The following is a 15,832-nucleotide window of genomic DNA, read 5'->3' as shown; positions in this document are numbered from 1 at the left end:
ATGTGCCTTGGATTTTATTTAATACCATAATTTTTTCAAGAATAAAGAGATAAACATTACCACTGCCAGCAGCAGCACGGATAACGACAGTTTAAGTTTGTTCTGTAGGTTGGTTATCAACCTGTGGGTTGCAACTCCTTTGGCAAACCTCTGTCTTCACAATTATTTACGTTACTATTCACAACGGTAACTAAATTACAGTTCTGAAGTAGCAATGAAGTGATTTTATGGTTGGGGGTCAGCACAGCATGAGGAACTGTATTGAAGGGTCGAAGTGTGAGGAAGGTTGAGAATTACTCTTCATCAGGAAAACTGATGTATATAAAACAATATTTGTAGCAGCTCAGCATGATTTCCTTGCGTATTTATTTCTTCACGGAATAATCACGATAATTATTCAAGGGAGCAAGTTGCTCTCTGTGCTGAAGACGCAGCCCTGTCGAGGAGTGTCCATCTGGCATGCACAAGGCTGTACGTTTGCTCTTTAGCTGCCAAATGAAGGACCCAAACAAGACTCTCAAGGCACACTGTAACCCCAATCACATCTGGTCTGTGCTGCCCCTCTCTGAAGCTCCATTTTCAGCTTGCACTCACTCTTCAGTGAGGAAAACTGGCCTCTTGGAGGGGAAAAATGCAGCTGATTTCTGGTGCACATTGAGCCAATGGGTGTTTCCAAGTCACGGTTTCAAGTCTGGCACCACCATTCCTCCGTGGTGTGTCTGCTGTTCTCCAGCGTGCACGTTTCTACTACCACGTTTCATGTCGTCACAGCTTGCTTTTCTACCTTTGCGTTTAGAGAGGCTGATGTCATAGGGATGTGGAATGTATCGTTGTGGGGAATAGACATCAGGTTGGGGCTATCAGTTGGGGATCACTCAGGGCATCAGCAAACCATTTCTGTGCTTCCGGAAGGGATTTATAATTGTGTTGACTCTGTATCAAAATGTTAGCATTCTGAGAAACAGTATGCAGAGAGAGAAAGAGGGAGAGGGAGAGGGAGATGGAGAGAGAGGGGATGGAGGGGGAAGAGGGTGAGGGAGAAAGAGGGAGAGAGGGAGAAAGGGAGAGAATGAGGGCCATATGTATAGATTGATGGTACAATATACAAGGTCCTTTCCTTGCTTGGACTCCGACAGAGCCCACTTTCAGGAAGTAGTATGGGGAGCTGACCACATCCCTGGCATTAATCTCTGGGAGGCGGCTGGGTAGGCTAGAGAGAATGCCTGTGGGTGAAGCTAGGACACTGCAGTTTGGGTAATAAACTGGATGTCAATATGTTTGGATGCAAAAGTAGAGAACATCACCTATCTGAGCCACAAACAGCAGGACAGTGGGTCCAAGCGAGGCAATGGGCTTAAAAACACCGGTTCTCTCATTTTCCTCTTGGTTGTAACTAAGGCTTCTCTATAGAAATGAAACCAATATATAAATCCATATATATGTTATACATAATTGCATATGTATTATATAAGCTATGTATACACATGGGTTTTGTGGCTCTGGTACTTATAATCTAAAGACCCAAGAATGCTGGTCTTATGACTCAGTTTCAGCCTGAAGGCATGACCATCAAGAGAATGGATAAGTCCCTATCCAATGGTGGGAAAGATGAGAGTAAATTACTCAGGCCAAACAGTGGAACAGAAAAGAGAACCAGGCAATCCCTCTTCCTATGTCCTTTGTACTGTCCAGTCCTCGGCAGGGTGGATTGGATGATGCCCACCACAATGGGGAGAGGCACATGCTCTCCTCAGCCCTCCTGATCTCACCCTGAAACACCCTCATAGGTATGTCTAACCAGGCAGTGTGGGCACACTTCCTCTAGCCAGGTGCACATCAAAGTCACTCTTACGCCAGCATCACCTGCCTCCCGAATGCCCTTAACAACGAAGCCCCATCATTTGCAACATTTCAATGCTGCCTGTGTTTTCAAGTAGTTTCTGGAAGTCTTGGTATGTATCCCCACGGGGGAGGGGTATGCTACATATTTAAGGCATCTAAGGAGGCCACACCTTAATTAATCTCCTCACTTAACCTCAAATCGCTGGCAAAATACTACTCCCACAACTCAAGATTGTGAAAAGCTGCAAAACTAGGAATATATCCCTTTTTAGAAAATATCATTTTCTTAAACAAGAACATGAAGCATTAGGTACAACAGAATAAAGTCAGTATGGCTCTCAGCAGAAGGATGGGACAACTATGGAGCACAGAATAAGAGGAATACCAGCCAATGCTTGTGCATTAATTTACAGTTTACAAGGGAGCTTAACTCTAATTGTTATATCTGAATCCAGCCCACCAGAGATCCCAGGAGAACTGTCTCCTTCTGCTTTCTTATGAATAGATGTTCTCTATCACCTGTTTGCCTGCCAGAGAAAGGATGCCAGTGAGGTCATCCACTGAGTCCTCTCACCATCCTGGATGTTGACTGGTCAGCATGGCTTATAATGCTTAAGATTACTTAGTTACTGGGAATCTACTCTATGTAGAATATGTCCAGGTGGCAGAGGGTATGAAAGAGGAGGAGATGGACAGGCAGCCTGCAAAGATGGCTGCACATTGGGCCAGGTGTCAGGAGAGGGGCCCCTGTCCTCAGATGCTCTCTTGCAGCCAGTATTTCATTTCCTTGTTTCTTCCCACATGATAGCATCATGGACCTTTCATGGTCCAACTTGGTAGGCTCTTCAGTGCCTGTTCATCCTGTGTGCAAATGGTCTTGCAAGAATGGTCAATCACCTTGCAGGCACCAGAGCCCCAACATCCAATAATTCATAATCACTTCGAGAGACAGCCATTTGGCTAGGTATTTTGTTTGTGTCTATATTTACATCTTTAAAAATAATTACAGGAGTCAGGGGAAAAGGCTTGAAACTTTTCTCACCTAAGACACTCAGTTGGCTATGCTGCCGATTTTGGCAATTGAGCTTCTCCTCTATCACCTGCTACCTTCTCCCAGTCCACAGACAATAATAACCTACACACCCATTCCAACCGTTTTCCATGATGTCAAAGCTCGTCGTAAACATCCCCAAAACCTGGGGCTGGAGATATGGCTCAGTTGGTAAGAGACCTGCCACATCAACCTGAGGACATACATAAAAAAGTGTGTGTAGTGGGGAATGCCAGTAACTCCAGTGCTGGGAGACAGAGACAAGCAGATCCCTGGAGCTCACCAGCCAGCCCGTCTAGCCAAATCCCTGAGCTTCAGGTTCAATGGGAAACATTGTCTCAATAAATAAAATACAGAAAATAGGTCAAGAAAGGCACTCAGCATTGACCTCTGGTTTCCGTATGCTTGTGTGGTACACATGCACACACCCACACTAACAAGCATATATACAACACACATACACACACTTGCATGCTCAAGAGAGAAACAGAGAGACAGTAAGCAATTTAAGAAACGGTAGGGAGGGAATGAGGGATCGGGACATGGCTGGGATACAGAGTTAATAAAATGTAACTGATAAAAAAAATTAAAAAAAAAAAGAAATGGTAGGTTTTGATCTCTAATCTTGTTTGCTTTTCTTCGTGTGGTACTTGGTCGAACTGACAGGTGCCTGGAAGATGAAAAGCCGGCTGACTTATATCAAAAGAGGCTATATCTTCACAGATGGGGAGGAAGGCCCCTCTTGAGTTTGGGTGGCACCATCCCGTAGGCTGGGTCTTATTTTCTTGAGTGCTTTGCTTCAAGTGTTTTTCTGCATTTACTTTTGCTAACTTTTACTCAATGGGTCTCTGTCACTCAAGTGATGTTATCTATTATTTGTTATGGCCCAAGGTGCATTCTTTCATTGTACCCTCCCATATCCTGGAGCAGGGCCTGCTTCTAGAGAGGACACCAGTTTTTCTTCAGGGCCTACTGCTAAATCCTGATGAATAACTTCACCTGAATTTTCCCATTTTAAAGGCTTCTGAAACTTCAAAAGGCAGAAAAAATATGTGTGTGTATATTTGTCTGTGTGGGCTCACGGGCATGTGCAGTTGTATGTAAGGTGCAAGGGGAGACCAGAGGTCACCCTTGGGTGTCATTCCTCAGGAACCGTTTTCCTTGCTTTGCTAAGATAAGTCCTCCTATGCTGGAGCTTATGGAGTAGATGAGGATCGCTGGCCAGTGAGACCCAGGGAGCTGCCTGTCGCTGCCTCTCCAGAACTAGGGTTACAAATATATATTACCATTATATATATATTACAAATATATATTAATTATATTATCTTGCTTATTACATAGGTTCTGGGGATTGAACTTAGGGCCTCAAGATGGCACAGCAAGTTCTTTACCGAAAGTCATCTTGTCACTATAATGAAAAAAAGCTTAATGAAATACGTGTTTATGTGGGCAAATCATGTCAGGGAAAAGCGCAGGATGCCAGCAGTAGTCACCTCTGCACGGTAGGTGTTGGTGACTGAATTTCTCTTCCTTATATTTTTTCTTTTAATTTTTGAAAGAGTGTTACATGTAGGCAGTGCATAACCAAAATATGTACATTTTAGATATTAATGGAGACAACTTGGAAAAGTGGAATAGTTTGTGGTTTAACTCACATTATTGTACGGACCTTGATTTCTTGGTATTTGTATTTGTATTTATGTGCAGGACATGTTCATGTGGGTACATGTGTGATATATGTATGCATGTTTGGACATCTGTGGAGACCAGAGGCTAAATCTGGGTATCTGCTTCTACTCTTGCCACCTCAATTTTTTTTTATTTATGTGTACAAGTGTTTTACCTCCAAGAATGTATGTGTACCACGTGATACAGTAGCATGGATCTGTGATCACAGCCCTCCTACAAGGGGAGGTGAGATAGGAGGCAGAGACAGGAGAATTGCCCTGAAGCTTGTCGACCAGCTGGCTTGGAATGTGCAAGGAGTAACAGAAATAAGACAGACCCTCCTCCAATAAAGTAGAGGGTAAAAACTGACTCCTGAAAATCCCCTTTGGCCTCCACACACCTGCACAAACATACTATGTATACACACACAATCTAAGTAAATAAGCAAACATAAACCAAAAAGCCAGAGGCCACATTTAGGGGCAGGGGACACCTTTGTTCATTTATTGCTTTCTGTTCCCAGCAGCGAGTTAAGAGACGCTTAAAGTTTCTGGAATTTGCAAGCCAGTTGTCACTGATAATGTAAGAGTGAATGTTGCAAGTCTATAGTTCAATCGTACTAAAAATAAACATTGTTCATTCCTAAAACTCACCATTCCCAATTGTTTCCTTTCGCCGATTCTTACTGTTCACAGAAGTTCTATTCTGTGAAGTTCTAATAACATGGTTTAGTACAAACCAGTGCTCCTGGGGAAATAAGGGCTAGGTCACCGCAAGCCCCTGGTTATAATCATTTTGTGTGTTTCTGTGTAATGACACCTTTTGTACTATCTATTGTCATCTGTCTGTCTGTCTCTTTCTCGAGCTCTTTCCTCCTTCCCTCCTTTCCTATTTTTTTTTCTTTTTGAGACAGACTTCCTTGCAGGCCTTTCTTGACTTGTAGCAGAATATGACCTTGAACTTCTGTTCCTCCTGAATGCTGGGATTAACTTCCTGCATCATAACACTCACTTTATTCAGTGCTGGGGATTGAGTCCGGAGCCTATGTATGTTAGACAAGCACCACCAGATACTGTCCTAGCAGCACTGACTCGTTAATGTCACCAGCAGAGTAACTCAGACCTGAGCCTCTCTAGCACAAGCATTGCTTCTGCAAGGCACACCACAGCCCTCTCACACTTAAGAAGTCTGCATGGGACTGCAGCATTATTCTTGGATGCTATTTGTGACAGTAGGCACAGAGAGGAATGTGGCAATGGCCACGGATTGTGAAACAACACCTCTTTAGAGTGTGAGAGCTAAAGCAAGAAGGCAAGGTGTTGACTTGTTACTCAGTTGGAAACAGGTGCCTCAGAATTTTAGACTCTGCAAGCTTCTGAATGATCTGAAATGGATAGTAAAGCCTGGTGTGGCCACAGTTACAGTTAACGCACCACTTAAGAGGATGCAGTAGAAGACTGGAAATTCCAGGCAAGTCTGGGGCTACAGTGAGATCCTATACCAAAACAAACAAACAAACAAACCAAATAAAAACACATAAAACAAACAAACAACATCAACAACAAACCAGTGAGGGCTGGCAAGATGACTCATGGCAAAAAGATGCCTACCACCGAGCCTAACTGGAGTTTAATTTCCGGGACCCACACAGGGCGAGACAATATACTGACCCCTTGTAAGTTGTCCTTTGATCTTCCTGGGCATACTGTGGCATGCACGCCCCATCCAATAAATAAACAAACGCAATAAAAAATGTGAAACTGCAGGGTAGGCAGATTTGCAAATCTCTGATCCTTGAACCACGTGGATTGGCTATTTTGCTATTACCTATGCGTCACTGTGTGTTTAATGGGCAAACGATGCAGCTGAGACAGCAAGTGTCTATTCTAAACTCATGGGTATCACAGTAGTTGCCTGAACTTGGCCACAGTGCAAGTTTTATACACAGGAAAAGACAAACACTACTGACAGAGGTTTGATCTGTTGGTGAAGAGCAGCAATGGAGAACCTGCTAGGTTTTTCTTTTCAGAGTGATCTTACAGCGGTGTAATGTCTTGGGTCCATTACGAGAAGGACAACACTAAAGAGTCGAGGGCATATTCATCCAGAATTCGAAAACTGGGTCAGCAAAGACGTCGCTCCGTGACTGTGATTAAGAGACAGGCTGACATTCAATTTCATCTTAATCATTAGTTCAAGAAAATAACGAGGTCCATGCCAGATCACCCATGTCAATCATCAGCAGGCAGAATCAACTGTCAAAAGAGTTTACAGTAGAGTGTTCTGCATTTGATTGTTAAGAATATCTATGTCGCCGGCCTAGAGAGCCGGCTCTATAAGCAATGCAACTGTCTCATCAGTTGAGTGACTTATTTATCTTGCCACCAAGCCTCCATTTAGTTAGGTGTAAAGCAAAGAATAACATAAAATCTTCCCCCAAACTTCAAACCAGCCTCATTACTGTCCCCAGTGCTTTGGTTTCCAGGCAGGAACATCCTGACTACCTTACCTTCTCCCGTTTCCCACCTCACTTGGAAGACAGAGTGAGGGCTGCTTGCCACCACCAGCCAACCTGGAGAGCTGCTGGCCTTGCTCTTTTCCAGGAAGATGAGAACTGACCACTAGGTGGCATGAGCAAGGTGCCTTTCATGGCTTCCGCTGGCTGAAAATTGATGTGAAACATTGACATATTTTGCTCTCATGGCCCTCACCAGCTAGAGGGGAGGTAAATGAATTGCTTAAAGATTGCACTTATGGTGCTCTGTTTAGAAAATTCTACTGTGGTCATCACTGCTGGCTTTCTGAGAAAAAACATGTCTGGGTCTCACTGTGGATAACTCTAATAGGAAATGAAGGTCTCTCTGGCAGAAACAATTACTTTTTGGCAAATCCAGCTGTGCTGTGACAACTGCTACCTGCTCAGTATTTGCCACCATTGGATTACAACTCAGTGAAGTGTGTATCTCTACAGGAGGAGTCAGGAAAGCAGCCCCCACTGGGACAGGTCTTCCTGCCAGATCTCCACAACCAGAGTGAAGAGTTAGTATGTTACATGTTTTCCACAGATCTCATGAGAAGTTCTTCTGGAGTTCCATTGGCAGCAACCAGAGACAGAGCTGCAAAGGGCTGGGGACCAGCAGAGCAGGGAAAGCTCCCAGTACCCTCCCTCCCACCCCCATGGCTTATCTCAAGCCTTACGTGTTAGTTTTTTCTTCTGTGGGATTGAAAGAGGAGTTCTCCTTGGAGTCCTAGGAAAGTCGGCAAGGACTCACCTGTGGGGGACAGTGTTTGCTAGTCACTGGTTAAGCCACTGTCTCTCATCTAGTTAGCTGCCCGACTGCCTGATGGACTGGCTCAACTGTTTCCTCTTTTTTAAGTTAAAGGCTAAAAAAAAAGAACACCCTCATCTGAGAATTCAGACAGTAAAAATCACCTCCATTGGTTTTATACTCATGTGGAATTTGAAAATGAAGATTTGGTACGGAAGCCGTTGACCGCAAACATACCTGCATTTATTTCTACCAGTCTTTCTCACGTTCTGACATTATGGCCATTAACTTTCTTTGAGATAGGGTTGGCGTTGAGCTTCGAGTGTATCTGAGGCTGCCCCAGGCTGCTTGCTTGGTGTTACAGGGGTGCACTAACCCACTCGGGTTTAGGTGTCACTGGGATGGAACCTAGGACTTCACAGGTGCCAGGCAAGCACTTTACCAGCCGAGCTTCACCCTCAGCCCCCCATTGATAATTCCCATGAACAATACCATATATCTGGAATAGCTTTGGCTACTTTAACAAACCCTTCTGAAACTGTTGCAAGACAAGTTCATCTTCAGCGTAAGAAAGCTGGTTTCTCATAAAATGTAGATCTCTCTCCTTCACTGAAGCCTTCCCAGGATGTTATCATGCATTCGTGAGGGAGACTAAGGAGAATGGTTGATTTTTTTTTAACTCTAGTATTAATCCCTGGGTGTTTATGCATTCACAGCCCTCCAATACTGAATTCTCTCACAGAATGAACAGCAATGCCTTACTGACAGTTCTCCAACAGACAAAGGCTCAGAATGAATCAGAATAAACACAGATTTTTTTTTTTCTTCTTCCAAGTTTATTTTGAGTTTTCATTTTTGGACAACCAAGCAGCTCTTAAAGGAGAGTGCACAGAAGGGTCATTCTGGCACTTTTGGACAGTACATGAGTGCTGTTTAATAGTCACATCCAATCCCCTCGCTCAGCCCGTACTCTCACATTTGGTGAGCAAGATGGGCACACAGGATTCCAGAGTGAACACAAAACCCTTATATACAAACAGCCAGTGGAACCATACTGGAGGCTAGCGGCCAAAGGGATGGAACAGGAAAGGGCATCTCTACAGTGTCCTCTAGTCTATCTTAGCTAAACAGACCCACGTTACACATGATAACTAGAGAGTATACTGCGCTGAAATGAGGATGCTGAGCACGATGGCACTTGGCAGCATGCAGTTCAAAGAACAAGGTATCGGTCAGTAACTTTATATAAAATCCAGGCAGTTCAATTAAAAGGGTTACAAAAAAACACAAAACTGAGGGACTGTTTGTTGTCACTGTAAAAAAGGCACTTGGAGTTAATGGGACCAGAATTGAAGGACTCTTAGCTGATAAAAATTTCAGTATAATTTCATTAAAAGGCTTAGATGTTAGGAGCCGACACTCAGGAGTTCCTGAAGGGAGATGCTGCAATCAACCATAGAGAAGTAGAACAGACTAAAACAAGGAGATAAAAATTTTACAACTGAATCAAATCATACTTTAAAGATAAAAGCAACCCCCACCGAGAGAGAGAGAGAAAGAGAGAGAGAGAGAGAGAGAGAGAGAGAGAGAGAGAGAAAGAGGAGAGAGACCTAATCAAAGCAAAGTCTAAGCAAAGTAACAACAACGAAGCAGCAATGCATAGCTTTCCTTTGAGATAATGCTGACTTTGGGAAACTACACGACACCCAATTTCCCACTAAGAGCTTCACAGTAGCATTATCGTGACAGAATGGAGGATTCAAACAATGCAAAAAGAGTTCCATCTGTTTCCAGACTCTGAGGGAGAACTGAGGTGGTCCTTGGAGCACAGCAATTCCACATGTGGTTCATCAGCATCCACTGGGACAAGCCGGGTCCATAGAATGACGTATGTCTCCCAGCCACCTGCCCGGAGGGGCAGCATCTGTCAGTCATCCTTCATTCTGAGCCATAACCTTAATTTCTTTCTGCTACCAACAGCGCCGTGTCAATGCAGAAAGCATCTACTTCCATGGTCTTCACTCTTCAGCTTCTCCTCATATAGGTATGCTTTCATAAGAAAGGATATTTGGCAACTTTATATTCCACATCCCTGGCTCAGCGACGGCTCATTTTATGTTAAAGGCCATCAGGGGTCTCTCCTCTCGTTTCTGCCAGGGGCTTTTCTTGTCTTCTCCTTGGTCATCATCGTCGTCGTCGTCTTCCTCTTCATCATTGGCCGACCTTCTCTGGTTGGGGCTGGCTAACGGTTCCGGGGGAATGTCTGAAGTTCGTTTGGTTGTTTCCTCCTGCAGGCTGGGTAGCTGGCCCCCACTCCTCCGGCCCGACGCTTCCAATAGGCATCTCAGTGCACTGTCCTCAGGGGTGCAGACCGTGGTCCCACACTCACTGCTGCTCTGGCCCACGTCGTCCAGGTACACGAGCTGCGTGTAGGCAGTGCTGTCCGGAGCTCTGGATTCTTTTTGCTGGTGCTCCTGTACAGGTGGGTGGCTCTGCTGGAGAGGCAAAGCATCTCCCCTTCCCTTCCTGGCAGATTTTGGCTCATTCATATCCACACCAGAGTCCAAACTGGCGTCATTTCTTCCATTTCCTCCAGCTCTTTGGAGATCAATGTATGAGTGTCTAACATGAGCATTGGACCTTCCATCTAGGGAGACAAACCATGCCCGAGGGTGGGGAAGTGGCTTCCCACCCCCAAGTTCCATCAGCGCCTTTTCCGTCAGGAGCTGCACCTCGCTGTTCATTTGAGCCAAAGCTGCATCATTCAGGGATGCTGGGATGGACAGAGACTCTGACATGGAGGCATTCTGAGAGCTCCATTCCCGTGTGCCCGCATCCTGCAGGTGCTGCTGAGAGATGGCCTGGGAAGACAAGGGTTGGCCCTGCATCTGAGAGGAGGGGTGCGAGAAGATCCCTCCATGGGGGTTGGCCAGCTCAGCCTGGAGCCTTCCTATTTCCAGCTGCTGGTCAGCGGGGACTACCAGAGGCTGGCTCACGTAAGAATGGTCCCCTGGAAGTTTCATGTAGTGGGCTGGGATGACCAGCGCGGGCAGTACCTTCCTGTAGGCGCTGTCGTTGACTTGGTCCACGGAGCTACAGCAGATGAGCTGGCCTGGCCTCGGGAAGGAAGTGGGTCTCTCCAGGTGGTCGACAGAGCGCGACATCATACATTCAGCAGGTCTGCGGTCCAGCAGCTGCTCTTTTTCAGGGGACAGAGGGACGGGGTACATGTGTTCCTGAATGGTGAGTTTGCTTCCTGCCGATGTCAGGCCTTCTTGATCTTGCTTTTCAAACAAAGGCTGGGACAGCACAGTATTGTAACTACTCCTGTAGTCATCATTGCCAGAGGGCTCATAGCCTTCTCTTTCCAGAGATTTTCTTGCCTTTAAGGGAAAAATCTCCACAGACTTATGGTAGTCTTTCCCCAGTGTTCCACTTGGAGTCAGGTTATCAAAGGATGTTTGGCTTTTATCCTCTTCTTTCTGGGAGAGCAGCTCCTCCCGGGAGCTAAACTCTTGTGAGGTACTATAGGAGAGCTTCAGCATGGGTGTGTGCAGGTCCCCCTCCCCACTGGGGGACATCATTTCTAGGTGCACCCCGCCCATCAGTTCCTTTGTCCCTGGGGCCTCTGGGCGGCTATGGCTGGAGACAGACAGAGGGCCGGGATAATCTGATGCTCTTCGAGAGAACAGCAAGTTGATGTGAGACATGGAAGTTGACTGATCCCTCTTGGAACTCTCCAGGGCCGGGGGGAGTTGCAGCTTTCTGTGGTGCTGACGGGGCTTCAAGCACTTCCTCCTGCAACCAAGAAGGCAGTACAAGAACAGAAATGAGAGACTCATGATGGCAAAGATTTGGGTAAAATTCTAGTGAGGAAAAAAATGAAACAATGTATAAGCATCCTGAAACCTCCTCACTCCAAACCCACACTCTTATTTTAACCCAGAGCAGAAAAATCTAGGGACCGGAAGGCTCAGGATTTTCTAGAGAAGCCAAGTTATGTGTTCAACAGGGAACACCCAGTGGTCAACAATACACGTTCTTTCTAATGTAACAGATACGGCATCCAAATAAGAGTAATTTTGCTTTGATCCTGAGAGTTTCACCTCTCGGTGAGTGTTCAGGAATATTAGGGATGGATTATGTAACAACTGTCAACCTCTTTTTTTTTTCTTGGTGCATGTTTCTGTAGGGGTGCACGTGTGCGTGTGTGTGTGTGCGTGTGCGTGTACGTGTGTGTGTGTGTGTGTGTGTGTGTGTGTGTGTATAGGCCAGAGCTCAATGCTGGTATTGTTCCTCAAGCGTCATCCACCTTATTATTGGAGACAGGTTCTATCATTTAACCTGGAGCTCATCACGTAGACTGCGGTGCTGGTCAGTGAGCCTCGGGAACACACACTGCTGCCGCCTCCACAGCGCTGGGATGGCGGCCTGGCCCGCCACACCCAGCTTCTGCACGTGGCTTCTAAAGCTCCAACTCAGGTTCTCATGCTCATACACCACACACTTCACTGGCTCAGGTATTCCCCAGCCCTTGTTAAGCTTGTGTGTGTATGTTGTGTGTGTATTCACATGCATAGTGCACACACATGTAGGATGGAGGAGGATGCTGGATGTTCTCTGTTAGTGTCCAGCTTATTCTAGGGTCTCTTAGCAAACCTGGAGTGAGTGATGCTGGCAGTCAGCAAGCCTCCCTGTCTCGGTCCCCTATGGCACTAGGGCTGCAGATGGGTGTGAGTGTGGCTGTATGTCTTTTCATTTGGGCACTAGGGATCCGAACTCAGCCCTCACGCCTTCATAGAAAGCGCTCTTACTTACTGAGGTACCATCTCCCCAGGCCCTCAGCTCTTACAACTTCCTTTACAGTGTCTGTCTGCAACTTTACATAACCCTTGGGCTCATCTGCAACTTAGCTTCCATGTTTGCCTTCTAGATAGTCTTTCATGAGAAAAGCTAACGGGGTTGAGGGGAGAAAAGAAAGAAGAAGAAAAAAAAGATTTCCAAATACCAATTGCATGAGAAATTTTACATTAAACAAAGACATCGCCAAAATGGTAACACTTTACCTGCAATAATATAAAAGGAGACACAGCAAAACCAAAAGAATGAAAGCCATTCCTCCTAAAATGGCCAAAAGAAACACCGTGTGATACGTGGTAATGTCCTGTGTCACAACGGGACCTAGAAGGTCAGAAAATCGAATTTTAGAGCTTTGAATTCCTTCAGATGAGAATGGGGATAACGGGTTGAGAATGTAGTGACCTTTTTTTTTTAATTTAAAAAAATTACTTTTTTCCCCCCTAAAAAACAAAAACAAAAACAAAACCTCTCCCTGCTTCAGGAACAGAGCAGGGACAAGTCAGAAACACCCTTTGGACCAAAGTGGTACCATTACTCCCATCTATGATGATCACTAGCACCTCAGTGGCTGGTAGCCCCTGATGCTCAAGTATGAAATGCTCTTGCATCAAGGGGCTCCCCCACTTATCAGAGCAGTGAGCCTCTCTCAGGAGTGTGCTCAGCATTCTAACGATACAATCTTTTAATAAAAGAAAACGAATGCACAATAAACCATTGAGTAGATTCCCATTTAAGAGATGAACCAAGTATCTGTGAATTGCACAAGGTAGGAAAAAATGGTGATGATTTTCTTTTCACTTTTCCTGGGAAGAGTACAGAATAGTCTTTGCCTAAACAGGTCATTTTAAATATATAAGTTTACTGTGATTTTGAAGAGTCAAGTCAGACTCAAATGTTTTCTTAATTAAGAAAATTTATATAATCATTCACAATATCTTTTTTTTTTTTGCTTATTTGTTTTTAACAAGACTAACCTTGCATGCCCACAGGCCTTGCTAGCACTTATGATTGCTAGAGATAAACAGAATACAACAAACAGCTTCTAATTTGCAATGTAAAGAGTCCCAAGGGGTGTGTTTAATCTTTGCTCTTGATATTCAAGGGCAGTATGAATATACCTCAGAATGTTAAGAGTAAAAGAAAGCTAGCTTACATGGTAACTCGAAACAGATTGGTTACAAAATGACAATACTTAGTCATCTATTCTTGTCCATTTTTCTGCAGTGTGCGGGAGAAGGGACACAGTGGCTTCATTATTTTATTTATAAACAAGCACCCATTTGCTTTATTAAAAGCTTTTGGCCCGATGTAGGTGGTGCACACCTTTAATCCCAGCACTGGCAAGGCAGAGGCAGGCAGAGCTCTGTGAGTTCAAGGTCAGCCTGGTCTACAGAACTATTTCCCAACAACCAAGCCTACACAGAGAAACCGTGTCTCAAAAAACCAAAAACCAAACAAAAAACCAACCACACAAAAAACTGCTTTTGGAATTCAAACACAGATTTTTTTTTTTTTAAACAAATATTTCTAAGGAGACAAATTCTCCTTCTCTCCCTTCCTCCCTTGTTCCCTTTCTCTCTCCTTTCCTTTCACTATATGCCCTGGCTGGCCTGGAACTTTCAGCCACTCTTCTGCCTCAGCCTGACTAGAGCCTGGATGGCAGGTACTAGGCTAGCACTCCTGGCTCAAATCTTTCAAAAAACAAATCAGTCCAAGGAAGTTCACCCGGTTGTGGAATCAGTGACATTTCCTGAGTCCAGAAGACAGTGATATTCTCTCGTAAGTACAGTTTACTTAGTTGGGTGGGAAAGTGGGATGAGTGTCTACAAAGATGACCTTATACGGCTTTACCTATTCATAGGACATATTAATACAAAGACAATGTTCCAAGACATTGGATTTGATCCTCAGTATAGAAAGAAAAAGAAAAGAATAGAAGGGTGTGTGTGTGTGTGTGTGTGTGTGTGTGTGTGTTGTGTGTGTGTGTGTGGACTTTGGTCATATAAAACCATTCTCAAGGACGAAACCTTAGTCTGTTAAGTGCTCAGAATGTAATTATTTTAGCCTGTGTCAAAAGAAATCTTCATAAAACTCATAGCTAGACTTTAGATTCTGCTTCAGCAGAGAATTAAGGAACAAAACCATAATCATTTTCTTCTTGGTTTGGGGCTCAGGGAAGCACAGCTTTACTGAAACATGTTTTAATAAAAGTGATGGTCGTGGGTTACCCACGTGTGTGCAAGCCCATGCTATGCACAATGGGCTAGTGTGGGGTTGCTTTTCACAGCTTCAGGCCTCTTCTTTCATTGCATGAAACCTGCTGGGGGTCCTGTGCTGGGCAGCCCTTGCTTTCCTCTGTAGAAAAGCATATATTCATATTTATATGAATCTGTTGCATGGTGGGGAAGTTGAAAGCCACAGTTGTTTGATACTTATCTTTAAAAAGTTCATTTCGATGAATGGACTTTGTGGCTTTCTAGTACCTAAGGCACTTCTCTTTTTTTATTCTCGGTCTACTTTTTGATACTTGGGGAAACACAATGTTTCTCTGCCAGGCTCATGCTGGCAATGCTGTGAGAACAATTACCCTTGAGGAAAGCACTCAGGAGCGTACATTTTCTCAGATGGGAATGTGGTGTCTATATGAAAGGGTTTTCCACACCCATCTAGGAATGCCTCCACCCTCCTAGTTACTTAGAGCAGCGAAGTGTAATTCCAGTGCTTCGACATTAATTCCATTGCTACAATATTTTGAGTTTTTATTTGGGAATGCCTTGATGGTGGCTTTGTAAGAAGTATCTTTTAATCGTAGCTTGCTTTTTACTACCTCAGTGATCCAATTCTCTAGAAATGCATGTGTTTAAAACAACACAGAACGAAAAACAACATGTACTCTGACCGCCAGACACTGTGGAGGAAAGTGGATTTTCCAAGTGGCCTGGCTTTAAAGGCAGCAATGGGAGTCCTGAAAAGAATTCTATGAGAAGCATATTATTCTGCAACACCATTCAGGATTATATCTATATATCTATATATTTGCTATGTTCTAAATGGGAGTCAATCTACACATTCTAAGTGAAGATTGTTCCTTTGAACATTAGGCAGCTGGCTTGTATTTAAACTCACCAGAAATGCTAAACCA

The 15,832-nt window shown here is 44.5% G+C and overlaps 1 protein-coding gene across 6 annotated transcripts in view; it reads right to left on the bottom strand.

Annotated features, from left to right (window-relative positions):
• Positions 1 to 8,643: 8,643 nt before the first annotated feature.
• Fam171a1 (family with sequence similarity 171 member A1) overlaps positions 8,644 to 15,832 on the bottom strand; it is a 112,801-nt gene continuing 105,612 nt past the window's right edge. For 5 of the 6 annotated variants that reach the window (XM_060372790.1, XM_021661029.2, XM_060372788.1 and 2 more), the window contains 2 exons: positions 12,897 to 13,011; positions 8,644 to 11,628 (listed from right to left, as the gene is read on the bottom strand). In XM_060372790.1, coding sequence (XP_060228773.1) covers positions 9,939 to 11,628; positions 12,897 to 13,011 — 1,805 coding nt within the window. In that variant the 3' untranslated portion in view covers positions 8,644 to 9,938. The remainder of the gene's footprint in view (positions 11,629 to 12,896; positions 13,012 to 15,832) is intronic. The other variant, XM_060372791.1, reaches the window with a different exon arrangement.

Source organism: Meriones unguiculatus, chromosome 19 (assembly GCF_030254825.1).
Source record: "Meriones unguiculatus strain TT.TT164.6M chromosome 19, Bangor_MerUng_6.1, whole genome shotgun sequence".
In the NCBI taxonomy this organism is placed as follows: Eukaryota; Metazoa; Chordata; class Mammalia; order Rodentia; family Muridae; genus Meriones; species Meriones unguiculatus.
Note: the sequence above shows the minus strand (reverse complement) of the source record. Positions and strands in the feature narration are given on the sequence as shown.